This window comes from Glycine max, chromosome 16, assembly GCF_000004515.6.
Source record: "Glycine max cultivar Williams 82 chromosome 16, Glycine_max_v4.0, whole genome shotgun sequence".
Taxonomy (NCBI): Eukaryota; Viridiplantae; Streptophyta; class Magnoliopsida; order Fabales; family Fabaceae; genus Glycine; species Glycine max.
In genome coordinates this window covers 36,269,543-36,294,108 of record NC_038252.2, presented here as the reverse complement: position 1 = coordinate 36,294,108, position 24,566 = coordinate 36,269,543, and the positions used below count along the sequence as shown (strand labels likewise).

Sequence of the window (24,566 nt, the reverse complement as noted above, 5' to 3'; positions counted from 1 at the left end):
AAGTTGCATTAGAAACTAAGGGATATCCCAATTTCATTTACGTGTCGTCCCCAAAAGATGTGGTAGAAGAGGTCCAGGGACAGAATCATGTGTGAAGTTTTTGACAAAGGAGACATTAACTTTGAGGTGTTTCCCTGTCTGGCTAGAAACGACGGTATCATATGTAACATTATTAATGGCTGTGTCGTGTTATTAGCTAGAGGAGTAGCATCTTTCACATCACCATATTGAATAGGCCCTCACTATCAAAACAGTTGGTCTTGTACTTTACACTCGTGGTGCAAGACCTTTAATTTGTTCTTTCATTTTTCTTTTTTCTCTTTCATAATTTGTAGAATTTTGCAAGTCATATGATTTGATGCAAAGTAAATGTGCCCATTTTAGAAATCTAATTTTCTTTTTCTTTCTTTTTTTAATTTATATATATTAAAATTATAGTTTCTCAAAGGTTTAGTTAAAAGTAGTTGAAAGAAAATGATGTGAGGCACTCTTATACTTCCATTGAATTTATATATAGGCAAAAATAATTAATTTTATACTGATTAAAAAAATTAATTAACATCATTTAATTTTATTAATTTCAAATGAAACATAAAATTATTTCTAAAATATCTGAAATTAGATATCATGAATAAAAAAGAGTCATTGAAAATAGAATTAAAATTAAATAAAAAATATTTTAGAAATGATAATATTAAATAAGATAAAATTACTTAAATCATGTATATAAGATCGCTTTTTTATTTATATATAACTGGAAAGGGAATACCACTTAACACTAGAAAGAAAGAAAAAAATGTATAAATTTTATAGGTTATATATGTGATAGAAAGATAGAAAAAGAAGAAGAAAAAAAGAAAAAAGAACTATCAGTATTAATAGTGGTTGAAATATGAAATATGGAAAAATGTGTAGATAACAATAAGTTTAGCAAGTATAAAATTAACATATATATGTATTATTTAAATGCTTATATCCACAATTGTTGATTAAGTTAATGATAAGTTAGCAAGTATAAATTTTAATGTTTGGAATTCTAAAGGATGATAATTGTTCTTGAAGTGTAATAAGGCTAAACAACTCTACTAGGCATATTACTAGCTCCTGTACCCTCACCAGCCACTCGACTTACCTTTATACATGACAATCTTCAAGGATAAATTAAATGTGGTTGTCGCATGACTATCAATCTTTGAAATCACACAACCAATGCTGTGAATCATATGCAACCTCTACAAACATAAGCCCTACATATGAAAGACTATCATTGTAATTTCTTCAACGAATTTTTTGGATGAGAAGTAATAAACTATAGATGAAGAACCACTGAATACACCATCAGCATTCTCTATAAAAACCCTATGACAACCTCAACCGTACATGCATTATTCATACATTAATAACATTATTTTAATTGAATTTTGACTTGAGTAGTCTCTATAGGTCCATTCCCACTCTCCAATACATGAAGGAAAACCACGCTAAAACAATGACAAAATCTTCTATAATAGACCTGTGGCAATTCATACTAGTACCATCAATTTCTTACAGATCATTACTTGAGTCCAAATTTAAACTCATTTAATGGATAAAATGCTTTACTCATTTCTAATAAATTTATAAATATTCATTAAAAAATTTAGTCTAACTATGATCTCTAATTCATACTCATAAATGAATTTATATCTTGGATTTCAAATATCTTACAATACACCAAGAAGATTTTGTCGTTAATAAAGTAATCAAGCTGCCTTATAGAGTAACACTAACTAACACCTCAACTCCATTTTACTACTACCGTTTTCGCAACACTAACCCATATGAATTATTTATGTAGAAGCCTACGATAGATTACAAAGACAAATCAAGTTCGATAAAATACTAAAAATACCCGTACAGATGAAAACGTGACTACGAAAATAACATTAAGAAAAAGATGTTGGAATCACGAAGTCGTCATGGTTGCCATAAATCAAAATCATTTCCATCGAGACCTTAATACATGCCATTTATAATATAATATACTACAAAAGGTGGCATTGACTTTTGGCCTAACAAATGATGACAAACCTACCCACCCTCCTCTTCCCTCCCACATGTGGCTATGTACAGGTTACAACGATTAATCATTGTTGAGTTGAGATGTCACGGACAATTGATTACAACCATCACCAGCTGGCTTAGTGGCTCAACACATTTAATTCTACTACTAGGGGAATCCTTCTTCTTGTCCATAAAATTTAGACATAACGCAGATTTCAACAAAAAGGAAAAATAAGACGAAAAACAAACTGTACCAAAATGTAAGGGCCAGGTGCAACCCAACACTTGTTAATATGTGGACAGCAACAAATGAATGAAATGATAGAACCTAAGTTCATTAATTGTCACGAAAAATATCAGCATTTACTAAGTACAGCTTAGTTCATAAGTAAACTACTAGTACTATTTATATATAAAAAAAATCATAAATTGTACCGTAATATATAAATACGACTTTTAAAATAAATATTACAAAATTAATAATCTTACCGGTTTATAATTAAATAACAATTTACAAGACTTATAAGCATTCTAGGTAACTTCATTTTGAAATCCAAAATTAAACTAAACAAGAAGATTAGTATTAGTTAGAGTTTCTTTTGATGCAGAAAGGAGACAAGCACAAAAGCTAGATCATTTTGAACCACACAAAATTGTCTAAAAAATTAACAAATAAAAGTATAAAAAATATCAGTTATACTAAACCAAACACACACTAATAGTGATAGTGATACTGATACATCAAGATGACTGGAATACATCAGATTAAGACAACTGGAGCATACATCAAGATCAACTTCATTTACAATCCAGGCTGAATGAATGCCGTCAGGCTTTTACTCACACTCAAGGCAAATAACATGAGACGGAAAAAAGGAGGAGAAAAAGTGAAAAACAAGAAAGTGAGAAATTAGATAGTACCACTTCTCAATCAGACACACCATTAAGCCACTACCAAAACTAAACAAAACTTTGCACCAGCCAGAAGACAGTTAACATTAACAACAACGCAAATAAGGAAAACATATACAATGCGTTAGCTGAGCAAAATTTGCGTCAAGTATGCTGCAATTTAGGCACGGCATGAAGCAATCCGATTAACAAGTCAAGTCTTCTATCCGCTTAGCAGACAAGAGATGATCTCAAAGATGTAGGTAGTTGAGTGCATGATGACCAACGAATGACTGATTCAGTCACCATAAGGTCAAGTTGCTCACACTCACCTAGTCCAATTGTCCTGTTTCTCTTGCTGTGGATTCCCAATACCTTATGTCCATTCATTCCGCTTGCCCTTTTGGCCTCTACAGGCTTGCGATCCGTTTCTTTAACCTCACGTCCAACGCAAAGAGGAGAATCTTGTAGCATAAGCAATTTTCCCAAGTTTGTTTCTGCATAAAATTGCAAACAAGATCAGACCAGGAAGCTAAGAAATAGTAAAGACGATGAAAATAAAAGGCTTTAAGCATACCTCCAGCAATTGCATTTACATCTGCCATGTTAGCTGAGCACTCTAATTTACAACTCTTTTGCTCAACAACAGAACTGGGGCTGAGGAATGAAAAGCTAAGCATTGAGGGAACGGGAGAACAAAATTCCAAATCAGGGGAATCGCCTGCACTCTTGAATGAAAACCCACCAGAAACTAGACATGGAGTGACTGGTTCCACCAAAAAAGAGGAAAATGATGATCTGCAAGTGAATGTAGGTGATTGAGCGTCACAAGTAGGTGAGCTGGCACCAAAACTGATGTCCTGACTCCTGGACATTAAAGAGGCAGAGAATGAGCTGCCACCAGCATTCCATTCTTCACAATTTCGGATTTTACATTCACTTAGCTGTTCAGGATTTGTTTGGTTGCATTCCATCCAGTAATGATCTAGAAGGGGAAAGTTCAGAAAAAAAATAGAGAAACATATTCATTTGAACACACACCATAAATGACATAATATGATGGATTTCATACAGTAAATAAAACCTATTAGTTTTAATAGCTTTTGGAGTTAGAGAGTGTGGTGCCAGCATTTCTCTTTGGTGTTATGGCATAACTTTATTGCTGAGCCCTTTGTCATAATCTAAATGTTCAGAACTTTCAGATTATTGGTTCAATAAGCATAATTAGCATATTCCTAATGATCTTTTTATGTTCAATTTTATGATACTCTCTCTATATATATATATATCAGTTGAACGATTGGTCATTATTATCCTGTTTGGCAAAAATGCTATCTTAACTCCAATGTGAAATCTAAATAAAACAACTTTGGCAGATAGGCATTAGCAAGGGGAAGAAAAGAAGTAAGCTTACCTAAAACCTCTCGGGCAGTGAGCCTTCGAGATGGGTCTGTGGAGAGCATTCCCCTGATCAAATCCTTAGCCGATTCAGAAATGCGATCCCAAGGTTCCGATGGAAACTTCAGGGAGGCAGCTTTAACGGCTTCAAAAATTCGCGATTTAGTCTTTCCCCAAAATGGAGGCATCCCACTCAACAGAATGTAAAGAATAACACCAGCACTCCACACATCAGCAGCCTGGTTATATGCACCAGCTAGTACCTCTGGAGCTATGTAGAATGGACTCCCAACTAACCCATGCAAACTCTGACCTGCTTAAACAAATCCCAATACTTGAAGATGAACATCACACATATTCATAGGAGCAACCAAAATTGAAAAAAAGATTATAAAACGCAAATTGAAGAGAAAGTAAGTACCAGGCTTGATGTAGGTTGCAAGCCCAAAATCTGCCAATTTAATAGGAGATGAGGAAGATCTTGTTGCCAAGAGAATGTTCTCAGGCTTCAAATCTCTGTGAACAACCCCGTTTTCATGACAATACAAAACCACCTGCATAAGGTGCCTAAAGAGAACCCTAGCATCAGATTCCGAAAACCATCCATGCTTCTCTAATCTGTGAAACAGCTCCCCTCCAGCACAAAGCTCCATCACCAGGTGAACAAAACCTTCCTCTTCATAAACCGCCTTGAGATCCACAACATTGGGGTGCCCGGATAGCCTAGCCATTATCTCTATCTCAAGTTTGACACTCTTCAAATCATCCGAAGTAACCAACCTATCTTTAGCAATTGATTTGCAGGCCAAAACCTCTCCTGTCAACTTGTCAGAACATGTCCTTATTACACCAAACTGTCCCCAACCCAATTGCTCGCCGAGAATGTACCGATCCTTTAAATTAGAGATGTGACTTATGTCCAATATGGTCTCAGTCAAGCCTGCTACTTTGTAACAATTGTATGAAGCACAAGGTTCATTGCTGCTGTTGCTATTGGCAACAGCCATACCAATTCCCTCCCTCCTCAACAAACCAAGAAATATAACAAGTAACTACTCAATTTGCTTACCTCAACAAAACTCTTGTTGAATACTCTTGTTGAATTGTTAAACCTGCAGTTCAAGACACAGAACCAGCCTCTTCACCAAAATAAAACAAAGGTCAACCTTTGTTTTTTCTCACTTACACAACAAAACCTTCCATTTCAGAGTCAAAATCTTTGAACAAGCTTAACGACGTTATATTTGACAAAGAAAACACACACCATATGGCACACGATACCATGAATCTGAACCAGTCAGAACTCAGGACCACTTTTCTCCCTTCTCCCAAGTCACTTGATCTACAGAAAAAAATAACAATGAGACTCACATCAAACCCTTCACAATACTAAGAAAATAAAAAACTAAACATGCTCACAGCAAACATTAACAACCCCCTCTCCCAATCACACACCCAGATCACAAGTCACAATAATTAGAAGATTCAACCATCCCCAGCTTCAAATTTCACACAAAAAAAAAACTAGTGACAGATTCTTCTAGAACTAGCACACACCCAACTGAAAAACCAAATAAAAAAACATTTTTTAAGCCACCAACAGCAAATTCCAACCCGAATCACTTCCATAGCAATCCTCAATAAACTCCAGAATGACAAAACCGCAAGCCCAGAAGGAAAAACCGCACAGAAACAATACAACAAGTGAAAACAGCACAAACACATCAAAGTCCACCAAAAAACATACCATCCCAGCCAGATCCACCACAAAGAAGAAAACTCACCTGCTGCAAAGAGAAACCTTAACAAGTGGAAAAGGGTGGGTCTGAGGAGAGAGGAAGGGAAGAGAGAGAAAGAGGCCGTTGGAGCAGTGGTTGAACTCCGCGGAAGAGAGAGCAACCATGGGACTCCAAAGAGGGACCTCTTATGAGAGTTGAGAGACTCAACACAAACACTAACAACAATAAACAGTAACACCAACTTTTGTTGTTGTGTTTTGTTGCTGCTGCTTTGTTTGGTTGAGACTTTTTGAAATTGAAGGCTCCTCGGACGCCAACACCGACTTCTAATTTAGTTTAATGAAATCCCCTCCCACTTCACACTCATTGTTACCACCAGATTCTGTGTTTTTTTTTTATGTTATCTAATAATAATTTATCTTATGATAAATTTATTTACTTTTTAAGATAAATATTTTAAGAGTTTTATCAAGTGAATTGTGATTAATTAGTATGTAAAATCATTTTATACCAATAGTGACTATATAACCATTTTTGGTCTTAAATTAGAGTACACAAGTGTCTTTTTATGTATTACATCAGAAATTAATTTTGTTGGTAATGGATGACTATCAATTATTTTTATTTATATAAATGCAGTGAAATTTTATATCACTGAATTAATCTTATATAACTAAAATAATAATAATAATAATAATAATATGAGAAAAAGAAAATGAATAAATTGTACAGGTAGTCTACTGGTTTTTTATAATAAAAACAACAAGATTTTAACCTAAAATCTTATGCAACTATCCCAACTTTAACCACGAAGTGAACCCTTGTACCCTTGTGTGTTTAGAGGGTAGTATACTAATAATGTATTTGAATAATAATGTATAGAATTAATTCTACTTCACCATGGAACTAACTTAATTAATTAAATAGGATGGATATATTGTTATCAATCCTCCTCTAATATTTTCTTTGATCCCTATAAATACAAAATATTTACTCCAAAAAAATCATGATAATACCATAAAAAATAGAAACAATTATTTATAATACCATGGAAATGTCTAAATGAAAGATTAAAAGAGTGAGAATCTCATTTATGATTAGAAAAACATATTATATTATGAATTTAATTCAAATTTTAAATTATTTTTATTATTATTTCATTATAAAATATTAAATACGGTAAGTTTGTTAATTTTATAACTATTGTTTTAAAATTCATAATTTTAACTTATTATGAGTGCAGAAAATTAGATTCTTGCTCTATTGCTTGTGTTTTTGGAATTGATGTTTTGGTGGTAGTGGCTTCATCTCTAGCGACACGTTTGCGTTGTTGCTGTTACTGAGTCCAACTATTGTTTCTAGAATTCTAGAAAATTAGAGTCTTGCTATTGATTTTATTTTTTAAGCTCTCTTCCGTTTCCAGAAAATATTAATTAGTAAATGATTGCCTTTGCAAATATTTTAGATTTTATTTATTTTATATCTTTAAAAGATGTAATGAAACAATGTTTTGTAAAAAAAAAATCAATTTTAAAAATGTTTTAGTTGACTGTCTCCTTCTTCTTAACAAAACCTTAAACCTTTATGGATTAATACATAATAATTGCTAGTCATGACATTCTTAAGGTACATGGTAAGAGTGATAGCTAGTTTAACTTCTTTTTAGGATGCGTTTAACTTTAATTTACAACAATTAGCTACTTTTTATAAGCAAAAGGATGAAATTACATAATAACTGTCCATCACAACATTCTTAAGAAAGGTGTGTGGATTAGTATTAGAAATATTATAATTTTCCATCATATTTTTTTTTCTTTCTTAATTTTTAATTTGTTTTAAATATATGAAAAATACATTTCAAAATAAAAAAAAAACCTTTTATGTCCATAATTACCTTTGCCATTTTGAGTGGTGTCAATAATTTGTATTTTCATATCAAAACAAATTTTTTTTTTTTTTTGGGAAAAAAATGTAAATTATATTAAACCCCCAAAATGATACAATAATAAACGGGGCATACCCCGCAGTTAAAGAAAATCAAAAGTCTCCCTAATACAAGAAGACCTATATCAAGATGCTAAAACAAATGCAACAGGTGCGCTTGTATATACATAAGAAACTTAATCTTGCTAATAACCTCTATTACAGAAAATTGATAATCTTCAAAAATCAGCTTGTTCCTAGACAGCCAAATGCAGTAGACTGTAATTGTTATAGCCAGACAACGTAATTTTCCTTGAACACCTTATGTAGATCTACCCCTAACTAAAGAGTCAGTAATGCCTTGTAAAGAAGTGAAACGCTTGCGGAAAGGAGCCAAATCACGAATGTGAGCCCAAACTTGAAGAGATTTTCTGCAAGAAAAGAACAAATGAGCATTTGACTCAGGCTCATTTGAACATAAAGGACAGAGGGAACCCTTGTTCAAAAAAGCAACTTTGTCAAGAGTAAGCAGTCGATTCCTTTTAGCAAGCCACAAAATGAAAGACATCTTAGGGGGGATTGTTGGGTTCCATATAACAGAACACCAACTAACAGTAGGCTTGACACCTCTAATGTATTCATAGACTTTGCCAACAAGCAATTGTTCATTGGTGCTCCAAGATTGAATCCTCTTTTTGACTCCTTCTATACTTAGCTCTTTAGAGATAATAAAGTCCCTTATTTGAATGATTTTCTTTATCAAAACTGAATCTGATGAAGAAGTATTGTAATTCCACACATCGCTCCCTCTGAAATAGTAATGGTGAACCCACCGAACCCATAGAGAATCTTTCTTATAATGAAAGTCCCACAGGATACGGGAAAGAAGCGCAAGGTTTCAGTCCTTGAGATTAAAAAGGCCTAAACCCCCTTCTTTTTTCGGAGAACAAACTACTGACCAAGCAACCAAGGGCTTGTTTTTGCCAATATCCGCTTTGCCCCACAAAAAATTACGGCACGAAGCGTTGATCTGATCAATAACAGATTGCGGCAAAGGAAAAATCCTCATCCAGAAATTCACAATTCCTTGAATAACCGCTCTGATCAACTCTAACTTACCTGCATAAGATAAAGACTTTTTGTTCCATCCCTGAATCAGACCAGTAATCTTGGAAAGCAAGAGAGCATAATGACATACATTTAATCTACAAAACAATTTTTTTTTTTTGTATGTATCATGTATATGTATTTGTATGAAAATATAAGATTGGTTGGATGATAAAAAAAAGAAGATAAAGTCATCAATTTGATTTTTTTTATTAATAAAAACTAACAATTAGCATTTGCAAATAAAATATATATGTATATTTACCAAATTGAACAAGAAGAATAAGTAAGAAGCAAACAAACACACTTATGCACCATCTTCAATTGTGGAAGCAAGAACACAAGGAAGAAAGAGAGACAAACAAAGAGAAAACCATCATAAAGAAAGGAAGTGCCAAGATTTAGGTTTAGTGTTAAATTAATAAAATTAAAATACTAATGATATATTTTAGAAATTTTGACTGCATTTAGTGTACTCCAAAAAAAAATATTTTGAAATCTTCAAATTAAATACAGAAGAAAAATTCAATATATACTTTGAATACCATTGAATATATATTTTTTCACAAAAAATATAACATTCCTTTTCTTTTCTTAAATAAAAGAAGAAGAAGAAGAAGTCATACATATGCTTTGATACACAATGACCAGGGATACAAATGATTTGGATTAAATCGAGTTTTATTTATTTTTTAACCCAATTCATTTGATTGGATTTATTTTTTCATCTGTTAACTTGGATCCATTTACACTTGCTCTCTTAACATGTTCTGGCATGCTCAAGTCAGGACAGTTCCGTAATTCCACCAGGTTTCTACAGACCTCAGTCGCGGCTTACGTGTAGTTCCCCAACTCTGTTGCTCGATTCAATTCATCACTCTCTTCCTCACGAACCCTAATCCCTAATCTCATCATCTATTGAGGTTTCTCATCTCATTCTTCACTCCTTGATGATCGCACTCTACATTTCCCTTCCTCCCCTTCTCAATTCCCCAATCAATAGCAACCCTCGATCCCTTATTCCTCTTCCAATCGCACCTAAAGATAAAGAATAAATACTCGTTCAAACCCCCAAATCCCTGAATCCCAATTCACTTTATCACACACTCTCTGTTTCGATCATGGACGTGGACGGTGGCAACAAGCGCGTGTACAACCGCCTCGGTGGGGACGCCAAGCACCAGAAAGTGTGCTTCCACTGGCAAGCGGGCAAGTGCAACCGCTACCCGTGCCCCTTCCTGCACAGCGAATTGCCCGCGAATTCTCACCACGCCAATGGCGCCTCCTCGAAGCGGGCATACGACAATTCGGGCTTCTCGGGCCCGCGCCGCAGCCCCAGTTTCAACAACACGTGGGGCCGTGGCGGGAGCCGTGGTGGCGGTGGTGCCGGTGCCGGTGCCGGTAGAGGGGTGGTGGTGAAGGCGGAGAAAGTCTGTAATTATTGGATTCAGGGGAATTGTAGTTATGGAGAGAGGTGCAAGTTCCTTCACACTTGGAGTGTGGGGGATGGGTTTTCTTTGCTGACCCAGCTTGAAGGGCATCAGAAGGTAACCAAAAAAAAAGGTTTTTATTGGATAATTATGTTAGTATATAGTATAGGATTCGAAGCCACTAAATGTAACGGTAAAGTAATTAATCTCAATCAACTGTAAATGAGAAAATCAATGATGGATATTGATTTGTTACGCACGTATGTGTGATGTTGACCGTTGATTTGCTCATCAATGACTGAAATTAGGTACTTTACTGATATTGACAGTTGATTGTACTTTATAATAAAGTGATTTGCCTACTTTGGAGGAACTGCATTCTATAGTGTACACTCTGCTTGATAGTGAAAGGTTTTAAATTACGGTTATGGTTGCAGTTTTGTTGTGATCCTTGATGTTGTGGGAAATTGTGGACAAATGTGGCCATTATTGTGGTTGCGGTGGTGTCTCCAAAAACCTCGATGATGTGATCAAAATTGCGGTTGTGGGCTGTTTCCTTGAATCATTTCAAACCCGTGCTTGATAACTTATTTATCATTGGATTTTATGGTATATGTGTGTTTTTAATTCTAATCGTGTTTTAAATGGTATATAGGGCTAAGTGTGATGTGTGAACTGGGTTTGCGTTAATGTTACTCTGTGAAAATTTTGATATTTGATATCCTGTTTACAAGTAAGTGTGTGTTTGTGTGTCTGTTTGGTGATTGGTGTTGATGGGATGAATTGTGGTTTTGTTGAATGAACAGGCTGTGAGTGCAATTGCCTTTCCCTCTGGTTCAGATAAGCTGTATACCGGAAGCACTGATGAGACTGCAAGGATTTGGGACTGCCAATCTGGAAAGGTGGTTATTATTTGTTTCGTGTTTTCTTTTCTAGGGGCAATTTTTGTTTCAATTTTAAAGTTACAGACAACTTTTCTTTTTCCACTAATGTTAAGCTTCATGATTTTGTTTGTATCCTTGGAATAGGAGAATCTTTTTTATTACTTTAAGTTTCAATTTGAATTGTTTGCTTATTCTAGGTGAAGCATGTCTTGTTCCATCATGATGCATGTTTGACTGCTAGGTCGAATCATATAGTTGTATAACTTGTATTTGCTGCTTTGTTATTGTGGTCTTGATACATTTAATAGCACAATTAGTTTGTTTATTTCTTTTACATCAAATTGTTTGGTTGCATTTTTTTATGAAACTATTATGTTTGTATTGGTTCCTAGATATATTAGTTCTCTTAGGTATTTGATCACTTTTGAACTTTGAAAATTTCCTCGGGGAACTATTTTTGGATTTGGGTTGCATTTTCCATTTTTTGAAATTGAAAGCCAAAGTATGTGATTCTCTCCAATAGAATAGTTACTTTGACAAAAGGGAAGCTCTAGATGATCAACCATAATTTTGCTTTAACCCTTCTACATTCCAATTTTTGCTGCTTACACTCCAATACTCATGTTTATGTTATAACAAACTTTTTTGGCATATGCATATTTTATGCCTGATGATCAGTGCCCGACACTTTTCTCTATGATACTTTTATGTGAAACGGGGATATTTTTGGTGTAACACAGGATTGTAGTGTTCTTTATTTTCTCAATTATTTCAATTGGCTTCATTTTTCTCCTCTCTATTTTGATTTCAGACTTCAAAATCAGCAGTGAACATTGTATTTTTCTTTTAAGCTTTTATAGTTTTCTTTTGAGCTTATTGGAGTGGTGAGATTGTCTTGATTTCGTTTGTCGATGCTCCTTTGCAGTGTGTAGGTGTGATCAATCTTGGTGGTGAAGTAGGTTGTATGATCAGTGAAGGCCCTTGGGTCTTTGTTGGGATACCCAATTTTGTCAAGGTAAGAAAGAACACAAATAGGGATCTCTTTTTGTTTTTCTCTCATTTTGTACTGTCAATTTTTAAACAAAGTATATCTCTCTAATTTAGTGACATGTTTTTGCCAAGGTATGCTCTTTCCACTGCTTATAACATCATAATTAATGTTATTTTGGTTAATGATATTGGTGCTGCAGGCCTGGAACACACAAAATTTATCAGAGCTAAGTCTTAATGGTCCTGTTGGACAAGTATATGCACTTGTTGTGAATAATGATATGCTCTTTGCTGGTACACAGGTAAATATTTTCTTTTCCTTTGACAATGTTTTGTTTTATTTAGAGTCATGCTTTATTTTTTGATGCAGTAGTCCTGATTTAAATGTTGATTATGCTTAGGACCTGTTAGATGAGATGATAAAGTGCATTTTCATCTGTGTTTACATGGATTAGACTTTACTGATTATCAGCTAATGACTAGCACTGATTACTAGCTAATAAAACAACTCAGATTAGTCTTTTAGGCAATGTGATTGGCCAAGAAGATTTGTCTTATGCTTAGTTGGGCTTTAGGTGTGACAAAATGGTATTGAAGCAGTCATCACCTGGATATGTGGGATATTCCAGATTACTGGTGGATATCTTGGATTAGTCTATAGGCCATTGATTGTGTCTAAGGAGGACTTATTGGGGATTTGTTTCGGGGAGACTGTGATGATCTGTTTAAACTCTTTAGTTATTAACTATTAAGTCAGCTGGGTGCCTTTTAACTCCTAAACAGTAAATGAATTTATAATGTCTTGTGAAATATTTTTGTTAAACTGGACCAAACATGTTTCAAAGCCTTTTTTTTTTTATTATTGAAAATGAAAACAGAATACACAAGAAAAGGTTCTCACTTGTCTACATATTTGTAATATCATTTTTTTTTATCTCAAATGAAATACTTCTCCTGCAGGACGGATCTATATTGGCATGGAAGTTTAATGTAGCTACCAACTGCTTTGAGCCGGCTGCATCACTTAAAGGTCATTCTCGGGGTGTTGTTTCATTAGTTGTTGGTGCCAATAGACTTTACTCTGGTTCAATGGACAATACAATAAGAGTAAGTTTACATAAGCTCTTTGCCATAAATGCCTGATTCATTTTCCTTTAGACTCTAAGTAATGTATTAATAGGTTTTGTTTTATTTTGTTAATTTGGTACATTTCTTCCAACTGGTTTATGTCTTTTAGGTATGGAACCTTGAAACCTTGCAGTGTTTACAGACACTAACAGAGCACACATCTGTTGTGATGTCTGTTCTCTGCTGGGACCAATTCCTTTTATCTTGTTCATTGGATAAAACAGTGAAGGTTGGTTTTCACACCATTTACTGGTTATATATGTATTGACTATATGCAAGTTCTGGAATTATTATTTGTTTAACTTTTATTTGATTTATGCAGGTATGGTATGCTACTGAAAGCGGAAACTTGGAAGTGACATATACTCACAACGAAGAAAATGTATTTGTTAATTTAATTACTTTTTCCCCTGGATAGTTGTTTCTATTTTAATATGATATTGCTTGTCCAGGTTGAAATGATGTTTTCTCAGAATTGTGTGGAATCAATTCTTACCTCTGCTATCAATGTTCCAGCTACTACTCTTTTGAATTAATGGTTTTAGAAAATATAAGAAATGTGCTCAAGTTTCTGATGATGAAATTGGCTCAGTATTGCATACAACCAGATAGGTACTTGACCAGAAAGGGGCATAATGGCATATAGATGTTGTAGCTTAGTTTTTAAAGTCATTCCTTGGTGATAATACTATTCTAAATATTTCCATCCTCACAAATAATGAGGCATAGGAACCAGATACAAAATAAAAAATGACTCAAATCTGGATATAGCAACTAAAGCAGCCTTGTATAGGGCAGAATTAATGAGTTATAAGCCAAAGGGAAAGAAGTTTTGGAGTTGGAGATTCATTTGTATTTGAAGTAGAGAGAGAACAAGAAATTACCATTACTTTTAAGTTTTTTTTTTTCCTTCAATTTCTCAGACAACATTTCCTACTTCACTAACTTCAAGAAGCTATGCAGCTGGAATTAAGTGTCCTATTACTTGGAACACTTCTGATAAGTGGGGTTAATGGAAAGTCTGGGTTTCGTAAAAAGGAGCACGATGTCTAATCCTTTAACCCAATCTATTACTTATGAGAAAAAGGGGACCAAGTCACCAAAATGAATAAAGGGGGGCAAGTCCAATATTTGCCTATATTTTATTTATAGTAACTAGAAACATCTAGGAGGGTGGGGACGTGGCCCATGCTTTCCACTCTGCATCTGTAATTGCTGCTATCCCCTATACTTCAATGAGCTATTTACACATTTTATATTTCTAAGTGCACTCATTTGCTGCACTATCATTTTCAAGGGATATTATCTTTTAGTTCTTATATAACTATTCTTCATTCTAAACAGTAATTATTTGCACATGAAATTTGGCTTTGTGGAATTGTTAAGTGTGTGAGATGATTTTCACAAAATTTCTGATGTTGTTATCGGTGTGCAGGGTATACTTACCCTATGTGGGATGCATGATTCACAAGGCAAACCCATTTTGCTGTGCGCTTGCAATGATAATACTGTGCACCTCTATGATCTGCCATCGTAAGTAGTTGACTTCCTATTCATGCTCTCATTTGATTCACTACAAAATACAAAGCAAGTTTTGACCATTTGAAGAGAAATTGTAATAACTTTTCTGTATAAGGAAAACCCATATTTTACCCAAATAGTGTATCAGTTCCTATTTTCTCCACTACTATATTTTCACTGTGACGTTATTTTTTATATCCCCGATGCCTAATAGAAGGGAACTCATTATTCATTGTTTGTCCCATTTCTTCAGATTTGCAGAGAGAGGCAAGATATTGACAAAAAAAGAGGTACGAGCAATTCAGATAGGGCCTAACGGCATATTCTTCACTGGTGACGGTACTGGTGAAGTAAGAGTGTGGAATTGGATAGCGGAGGCAACTACTACCACCCAATAAAGTGGCACTTACAATGTGTTCCATTTAATTGTTTTACTAGTTTTTTTTTCTGGTCTTCCTTTTTGTAATTTTTTAGCTGCAAGAAGGGAATTCGGGCTGAGGTTGGGATTGGGAAGAGGCAGAAAAAGACAGGTAACGGGAGTGTGTAATTTAAGTTTGCAGAAAAAGAGAGGGGAATCTGAGCTGTGGAAGTATCCTTGGCACAAAGCTGTGCTCAAGTAGGCGTGCCTATTAATGTAACATTTTGTGAAATCACAACATTGTTTAGCATTACTTAACACCCTCCAATGCGTATATATACCACCAAAGAAATGTGTTACTTGTTATTTACAAGTAACTGGGAGGTCTTGCATTTTCCTCTGTTGTATTCTTTTCTTGGTGATCATAATAAGCTTGACGAAATATAAATATGATTTAACTCGTTTTCTTTTGAATGCACATACGAAAACTTAGAAAGTCCATTTTAATGTCATGCTATCTTTCTAGAGCTATACGACATAACTTGTCATAACTCCAACAACTCCTTGGTGCTGGAACCTCTACACTTACAAATGGATAACTCTATTATGAATACAATATTATAATACAGTATCCATGGCCCAGAGGGTTTGGTGGCTCCATTGCACTGAGATTGACAGTTGTAGCCATTGGATAAACATGAACCACGTCTAAAGGATGAACCACTTATAGGTTAATGGCTTTTAGAATGGACAATATTAATGACCTATAACTTGTGATTTTGACTTATGGGTTAATGGCTTTTAGAATGTACTGGTGGCGAAGTTGTCCATCATGGACCAGTCCAAAATGATTGGCTGTGGCAGGCCATTTATTTATTCGGTGCATTGTATTTCAGTTCTTTTTTGTTACTTTACTTTTCTTGTTTTTTCAATTGGTAATCAGTTTTATAATTGCAACCAAGTCCTGCTTTAGTAGGGGTGTTCAAAGTAACCACGAGTCTGAACCGTTCCAAATACATTAGTTTAAATTTCAGTATTGTCCAGGTCAAGTAGTCAACTCGATTCATTTAAATCTAATAATTTTTGGTTTGAGTAACAAGTTTTTTCTTCTTTTTATATTTTAAAATTTGCATACCCAATAACACAATCCCTTGTCGTAATATTTTCATTTTTTTAATTATTATTTATATATTTTGTATTTTTTTCATTTCCTTTAGAAAATTTTGTTATATTTTAAGTTATCCAAGTTAGTCTTATCAAGAAAAGTGTTGGACAACTAAAGAAAATAAATGAGTGACTTTTTAATTTTTAAAAAGTAGTTTATCACTTTATTTAAAGCACACTAGCTAGGCTACCAGCTGCTTTGAAATGCATAACTTCATCTTACTCTTTGATTTATGAAAATAAACGAATACAGTAGTTTATTGAAGGCAACACCAAGTCATGAATAACACAAAATCATCCTTTTTAATCTCCTCATTTCGACTGCGGATTCTCTCTCTTTAAAGGCATCATTCTTATCCTTTGAACATCCTTTCTTCCTCTCTGTAACAACTAATAACTAACAAGCTTGGCTGTTGATGTTCTTCAAGAGTTCCAAAGTCAAACTCGTGATGTTTCCCGATTCATTGCTTTCACGACTACACTAAAATTTACCAAACCAGTTTCATAATGTCCTGTGAATTGGTATGCATGAACCAATCTGCGGTTCCCTATTGAAGTGAGGGAATTATGTTTTACTGGTTTTGCCTTCTTTCACATGTCAGTAACCTTTTGCTGCACTACCCTTGAGTGCAGAGAAGACAATATCATTCATAATTTCTAATGAAATTTGGAACGTGGACATATTAGTTCTTCTAATATAAACATTCACTCATTGCCCACAAAGAATTAACAATTGTTGGTCACGGTGGTCCTTAAGCAAAGAACATGCTAATTCCTTAAAATGACTAATGTGGCCAGCAATCATGATTTCTTAAGAACCACAAATAAAGTTTTAGTACATGTTTGGATAAAAGTTGATAGAACCTAAAAGAACTTCTACTTTGGAAGCAACAGTTTGTTATTGTGCATTGAAATTCTCAATTACTACTAGACAAATTTGAGGGTTTACTCATTTACATATTAAGAAAAAGTTTCACCTCATAACTGAATCTGTAGATGCTGCAGTTACCATTCACATGTTTTACAAGTCCTTCTTGAAACCACTTTATTCATAACCCGTGTTATCAATACATTGGTATTTAACATGAGCATGAACATGTAAATTACCTACTTTGTTCAACATACGACAGTTTGTAAAGTCACAGTCCAGTATCTAAAGATTGAACATGACCTTGATGGCGTTACCACCACGAGCACTTGTTTCAAAGGCTTCTTCCACTTCCTTTTGAGAGAATCCAAACCTGTGCGTTATAAGGGGTTTCACATCAATTTTGCCACTCCTTAGAAACTCAAGGCAAAGAGGCCATGTGTTCATATAGCGAAAAACTCCAACCACATCAACTTCCCTGTATTATGTATGATAAACCATCACTATCAACCGTTACATGAAAAATTAAGGCATGAAAAATAAAACAACTCATATGACATGTATTTTTCTTAAATCATTCTGTCATGAAGAAATGCCTATTAAAACGGATATACAATATGTATATTTATTATTTTATCTGGAACCTGTGAAACAATGATATTTCAATTTGCATCATGTATATGTATTTGATACCAACATACTTGGATATATCAGCGGTATGTATCAGTGAAGTATCCAAGCCTTTAAAAATGTGATGAAAATCCAATACAACTACATTTGGAAAATAGAAGCATGTAAAATATAGAAATTTAGAAGCATTGTTTCTTGATGAACCGAAAATGGAAATTGTCTTCTTATGGATGATTTCAAGAAAGGAATGAGACTGAGACTATTCTTATAATGCTAACAATGATTTCTAATTTTTGTTTTGTTTTTAGCAATGTCCAAAAATTATGTTCTTAATTTGAATTTGCAAAATTGCAATTATATATTTTTTATGTTTTATGATTTTTTATACATATGTATTGAACGTGTATCATATCTTATATATTTTTAAATAATCATATCCCCATATTAATAAACATATCGTATCTGTGCATAAATAGTTTGTAAGAAATGACATAAGCTTTTATTTATTTATTATTTTAATAAAATCAACCTTGCTGCAGCTGGGGTGAGTGGGACAGTCATTTCAGAATGTCCCATTCCCACTAGGCAAACTTTGCCACCTGGCTGAGTAGCACTCAGTGCTGTAGACATGGTTTTGTCAAAACCAGCACAATCAAAGGTAACATCTATACCAGCTCCCATAACCTTCTGTATCTGCACAACTTCTTCAGCCACATCCTGCAAAGCAGTGTATTTAAAATATGGTTTGAATGGTACTCATAGAAGCACACAGAAATGCACAGTAAATATATAAATGTGTCACACAAACACATTTAAATGGCATTATTTCAAAAACATATTATAGAAACCAAGCACTAAAACCTGACTACAGAAGGGAGAGTAACAAGTTTTGATGAAACAACAGTTCTTTCAATGAAAAGAACATATAAAATGTAAACAACTAGGTGTCAACTGAATGTAAAGGAAATGATGAATGGAGACAGAAACAGATAGCTACTGAAAGTGAATTGTCAGTTTTCCTTATTACACACCTAGCTCTCGATAGCATTGTGTTAAAATACCAATTTCATTATTTTTTTTTATCAAATCGTTGTTCTACAGCATCAACAGCCACTAAACATACATGCAAATTACTGTAATGACAGATGCAAATAGTGTTGCAGAATGGGATTGTCCAACTTGCTTATTGTTAAAGAAGAAAATATGGAAGACCTTGGAAACTAAGGATTCTAAATACCTTAATGTTTGTTGAGACTTTAATAATATCATCTGCACCAAGAGATTTTGCAACAGATAAACGATGGTCATCAACATCCACAATGACTGTTTTGGGTGCCCCAAACGCACGAGCTGCCAGCATTGTAACAAGTCCTATGGGCCCTGCTCCCATGATCAACACATTTGTTTCTGGTCCAATATTAGCTCTTCTACAAGCATGAACACCAACACTTAAGGGTTCACACATTGCTCCCTCCTCTAGGCTCACGTTGTCTGGCAGCTTAAAACATAGGTCTGCAGGATGCACTATCTGTAAAGAGAAAAAGGCAACTCAAACATGGGTTTTCATTGGAGTTTTCACCACATTTGAGTATATGGACTATAGCATAGTTTTAAGTGTATGGTGCCTAAAATCATGATTATATTGTATTTTATCAGTCATGATCGTGTGAAACAACTATTATCTCAAACTTAAGAATATACAGAAAAAGTTCATTTCCAATGACATGGTCAGAAATCAAAGCAATTGAAGTTTTAAATAGAACATTTTCCAATGAAAAAATCACATATTCACACTGAATAAAATCATATTCAACATTAAGTATGAAACTTGAAGTGCTCAAACTAGCCAGCATATCATCCCTGTAAACTGAGTACATTCAAAGGTTTATGCAATTGAATATTCTCTAAAGAAATCATTTACCTTGTTATAATCATTTTATGGCACAAAAAAGGAAGTAAGGTGATACTTTTACAGCATGGAAATTAGATATATGTATGATTTTTCACTCTGGATTGAATATAACTACATTTATTTTTTAAATCAATTAGTCATTTGAGACGGTAGCATATAGTATATTTCATCCCAGAATTATAAGATATGAAGAGGTCTACACAGAAACATTTCCATTGGTTTTTAAGGTCACAGCTTGATTTTAAAAAGTATACCCTTCAAACTACTGAGTTTGAGCATATATAGCACTGTTGTAGAATCAAGAGTCAAAGTGCACACTGCTTGCTACCATTTTGTTAATGTTAAAGTAAATCTAAAAATATTGACTTTCTATACATAAAAAAATAATGAGAATAAGAACAAAGATGAAATGGAATTTTATATTTTCAGTTTCTTCTTTTAGGTGTTTGATAAATCAATGGCAGGAGAGCGAATTGACAAAGGGACTTCCCACTTGTTATTGAGAGTCATTGACGTGAAACCAGTGGGTCATTGGCTTCATTTTATCATTTTACTTGTTTCTTCAAAAGTTCCATCAATTAACCTATTCTTAATCTGGGAAAAAGAATACTACTGACGCACAACATTGAGGGATATGCCATATCTCTCATGATGATGCATATAACAAATAGTCTCATAGATATAATATACTATGTGCCCAAATAAGCCTATAACCATCCAATTTATATTATTAAATGGTTTGAATTTACACACTTCTAAAATGAAAAGCATTTGTGAAATTATACTGATGATTTGTACAACAGATAACATTACCTATAACCATATAATTTTGAAACTGAAGTCAAGAATATAAGTCAGTCAGAGTTTTTTTTAGGATTCTAAGGCAGTTTTGTTAACTGATGTGGTATTTAATTGCATGAGATTTGACTTGATCTTGTCATTGTTTCTTTCGAATTCTAATTATTTAGAAAAGCCAAGTATACTTCCAGTTGCACATGACTGAAAGAATAATACTCTGAGAAGTGAATTGTTTCAAACCTGATTAGCCAGGGAACCATGAACTGGTGGAGTAGCAAAAAACTTCATATCATCGCATAAGTTATATCGACCGTGTTTGCAATGGTTGCAATGCCAACAACTGATCCCAGGCTCAATTGCCACACGGTCACCAGGCACCAAACTCTTTACCTGACTACCAACTTCTTCTATGATCCCAGCACACTCATGACCAATAACCATTGGTTCTTTAACTATAAAGTGAGCACACCTCAGTGTCTGAAAGTAAATGAAACAACAAAATTTGAAACTTTTCACTAGAGAAAACATAGATAAACGCAGGAAATAAACCCTCCATTTAAAATTTCCAACCAAAACAAGATCTCAAATCCTCGTCTTACCCAAATGTGGAAAATAAAATAATTATCCATCAAATCAATCATAGATTGCTCATTTAACTCAATAGATTTCGTAGCAGATTAATTACAGACATAGATCATCAAACACCTCCAACATAGGATGTGGGTGTTCATGGATTGTATCATATCGGTTTTGAAAAGAAAAACCATCAAATTAAAACACATAAGTTTTCTTAATTCATCATTCAATCAGTTAGTTTTAAAATTTAAATCCAATCCAATCTAAATCAGTTTGGATTGGATCGATTTTTCCGTTTTATTCTGGCTTTTACTTTTCTTTGGAGAAAGTATTAACCAGATAGTAAGATATCTAATAAAAATCACAAAAAATAATTTAAAATATCAAATATTTCATAAGTCATTGTACAACTAATATCTACCTTGAGGTAGTGAACATCACTCCCACAGATACCAACAGCCTTCATTCTAACTCTGACATCATGGGGTCCTTCCAAAACACAGAATTAAGTAAGCAAATGATTTGAAAATAAGCTTGGTGAATACTAAATGCAAATATGCAATCATCATCAATAAAGGAACTTGGAAAAAAAAAAGGAAAAATAAAATGAGGGAGAGAAGGAGAATGAATACCCAAAGTAGGAAGCTTGAAAGGCTGAATCTTGAGAGTGTTCATTCCAACAAGCCAAGCAGCCATATTCTCTTCTTTGCCTTCTCCATGTTCATCAATTGACATTCCCCCCTTACCCATTTCCTCTCTCTCTCTCTCTCTTCTTAGAAAGCTTTCGGAGATAATAAGACTTACGGTACAGTGCTGTCAGTTCTGGCCAAGTGGTTGTGCCATGATATGTTTTTTTATATAGGAAAATTTATAGTAAGTAAATATTTTTATTATATAGATTAGTATGTTAAAATTAAATTTGTAATAAGTAATTTTTTTTACTATATAATTACTCCTTTCGTCACATAATAAGTGACATCTTAAATTTTTTTATTATTGACCTTGACTATGAAATCACAAATTATTGTGATTTTTGCATGTTATTTAATGAGTTTCGCTCCTATTTTTATAATTTAATACATTTTTCATAAAAGTGTAATAAAAAGAACGTGACAGAGTATGTTACCGGCCCTCTTCATATCATAATTTATAACGAGGAAAGTAAATTATTAATAGTTTTTTTTATAGAATTATTAGTCATTTTCTTCATATATTATTAAGTATTATTTATTTTTATCAACAAATGAGTGGTGGTTGTGTTTGATATTGGGTTGTTCTCATCTATAAGCTTCGGTGGTGCATATCCTCTCAATCACTCTCTAGTGCTGTTGGGCTTTCAGATACCGTTGGACCATTCTTCTGTTGGGTTTATTTTATTCACATAATCCTATTTCTCTGGATATTTTTTCTTAGCACGAGACATTAAACTCTGTGGTGCATATATGTGAGAATGATTTTCACTTACCATTTATTAAAAAAATGGTAAAATTGCATTTTTGTCCCTCTAGTTGTTTTAAATTTTGATTTTAGTTTCCTTTTAAAATTATTGACGAATTTTGTTCTCTTATTTTATTCAATCACGCAATCTTCGTCCCCAGTTCAGAATTAGATATTATCCGTGACAAAGGAATGTTGATTGTGTCACTTTCTTATTTTTATTGGATGATAACTGTCACACGTGTCATGTTTGAATATCAAATCTATAGAACATGACATGTAACAGTCATCATCCAATAAGAACATGACACGTGACCGTCAATATTCATTTGTTAATGTCAATGCTTAATTCTGAACTTGAGGATCAAGATTGTATTATGATCGGATAAGATAGGAAGACAAAATTTATCAATAATTTTAAAGAGAGACCAAAATTCAAATAAAAGATAAATTGGGGGATCAAATTTACAATTTTACCTAAAAAATTAACAACTAATAATGTTTAAAGATAATTATATACTGCTGTAAGTTAATATTTAGTGTCAATTACTTCTTTTTAGACTATACTTGTAGTCTTTATAAAAAAATTTATCTAAATATCCTTCAATTGAATAATCTACACCAATTAATTTACGTGTTTAACATATGATTATGTAGAATTGCTTGCCTCAGATAACCCTGAATCCGAGACCCCTTGAGACATTCTCACTGACTATATTTTTAAGAGAACCCAAATCTGATGTTAACAAACCTGTGAGTTCACCAATCTATAAGAACCAAACCCAGGTGCAATAGTTTTAGCACCTACTCTGTTAGTATACTATCATTAAGCAAAGAAACAAAAAACCAACTGATACTATATAGCTTAATAAAATCAAAGTTTTATAGTTTTAAAAAAAATTATTGGTATTTACCAAATCTTATTGGAAAGAGATTCAGATAAGTTATTACAGCAATAGATGGAAATAATCAATGGGATACAAAGAAAGAAGACAGAAGCACTAAAAGGAGGGAACGAAGACAAAGACCATAGATATCATGCACAACAATCAGGTAAAAGTGACAGAAAAATGAGTTATCTACACAGTGTCTCAACCCAAATATCTCAAGAGACAAATCACAAACATGGAAAAGTAAAAGCACATGTAATGTGAGTAATTCCATATACATACCTTGTTGTATTTGTCAAAAAATTCTATCTGCACAACTAAAAAAAACGCTATATGATTAATCAATCAAAGCAAAACAACATCTATAAAATAATTCAAACAACCATATACATTCTAACAAATAACTATCTCCAAGCATTATTATCAGACAGAAATAATAATTATGAATAGAAAAAGAAAATAAAAATGATCAGGAAGAAAGATTTAACTTCACCTTTTGAATCAATATTCTTCCAAAGATCTGAGCTCTTAGTGTTGACATAATTTTCTCCCACACTATGTTCATGTTTATAACAAAAATAATAGTCAAAAGTGGCTCCAGGGCATACAGAACTCCAATTTTACTAAGCTGCTTCCATAACGGCTCAGGTCTAGGTCCAATTAGAACTTCAAAATACTGTCCTAAAAGAACAACAACACATAAGAATGCATATATAACATGATCAACAGTGACATCATGCATGAACAGCGGGTGAAAAGGAATCAAAAGATAAAATACAGCATACCAAATGCCATGATTTTAAATACTGCAATAACTATACAAAGTTGCACAACAACCCAAATTTTTTCCATGAGAGAATAAAATTTCATTAACCCGTT

At 33.6% G+C, this 24,566-nt stretch overlaps 3 protein-coding genes across 4 annotated transcripts; 1 reads left to right on the top strand and 2 right to left on the bottom strand.

The window, feature by feature from the left end:
* Positions 1 to 2,790: 2,790 nt before the first annotated feature.
* On the bottom strand, positions 2,791 to 6,450 carry LOC100776088 (calcium-dependent protein kinase 26). Its single transcript, XM_003548178.5, has 5 exons — positions 6,117 to 6,450; positions 4,754 to 5,674; positions 4,349 to 4,645; positions 3,512 to 3,919; positions 2,791 to 3,431 (listed from the first exon to the last, which is right to left on the bottom strand). The coding sequence occupies exons 2-5, from the start codon at positions 5,337 to 5,339 to the stop codon at positions 3,166 to 3,168; spliced, it is 1,557 nt and encodes a 518-aa protein (XP_003548226.1). The 5' UTR covers positions 5,340 to 5,674; positions 6,117 to 6,450; the 3' UTR covers positions 2,791 to 3,165.
* Positions 6,451 to 9,836: 3,386 nt separating this feature from the next.
* LOC100775542 (zinc finger CCCH domain-containing protein 48) lies at positions 9,837 to 15,730 on the top strand. Of its 2 annotated transcripts, XM_003548177.5 has the most exons (9): positions 9,837 to 10,648; positions 11,338 to 11,433; positions 12,341 to 12,430; positions 12,606 to 12,707; positions 13,366 to 13,512; positions 13,643 to 13,762; positions 13,856 to 13,915; positions 14,969 to 15,066; positions 15,308 to 15,730. In XM_003548177.5, exons 1-9 carry the CDS (start codon positions 10,223 to 10,225, stop codon positions 15,450 to 15,452), a joined length of 1,284 nt encoding a protein of 427 aa, XP_003548225.1. In that variant the 5' UTR covers positions 9,837 to 10,222; the 3' UTR covers positions 15,453 to 15,730. The 2 variants fall into 2 exon arrangements, with proteins under 2 accessions (XP_003548225.1, XP_040866551.1); XM_041010617.1 differs by lacking the exons at positions 14,969 to 15,066; positions 15,308 to 15,730 and adding an exon at positions 13,986 to 14,087.
* A 1,865-nt stretch (positions 15,731 to 17,595) lies between these two features.
* LOC100820630 (sorbitol dehydrogenase) lies at positions 17,596 to 22,523 on the bottom strand. Its single transcript, XM_003548176.5, has 6 exons — positions 21,993 to 22,523; positions 21,782 to 21,849; positions 21,025 to 21,261; positions 19,312 to 19,602; positions 18,604 to 18,791; positions 17,596 to 17,922 (listed from the first exon to the last, which is right to left on the bottom strand). Exons 1-6 carry the CDS (start codon positions 22,108 to 22,110, stop codon positions 17,730 to 17,732), a joined length of 1,095 nt encoding a protein of 364 aa, XP_003548224.1. The 5' UTR covers positions 22,111 to 22,523; the 3' UTR covers positions 17,596 to 17,729.
* Positions 22,524 to 24,566: the final 2,043 nt, after the last annotated feature.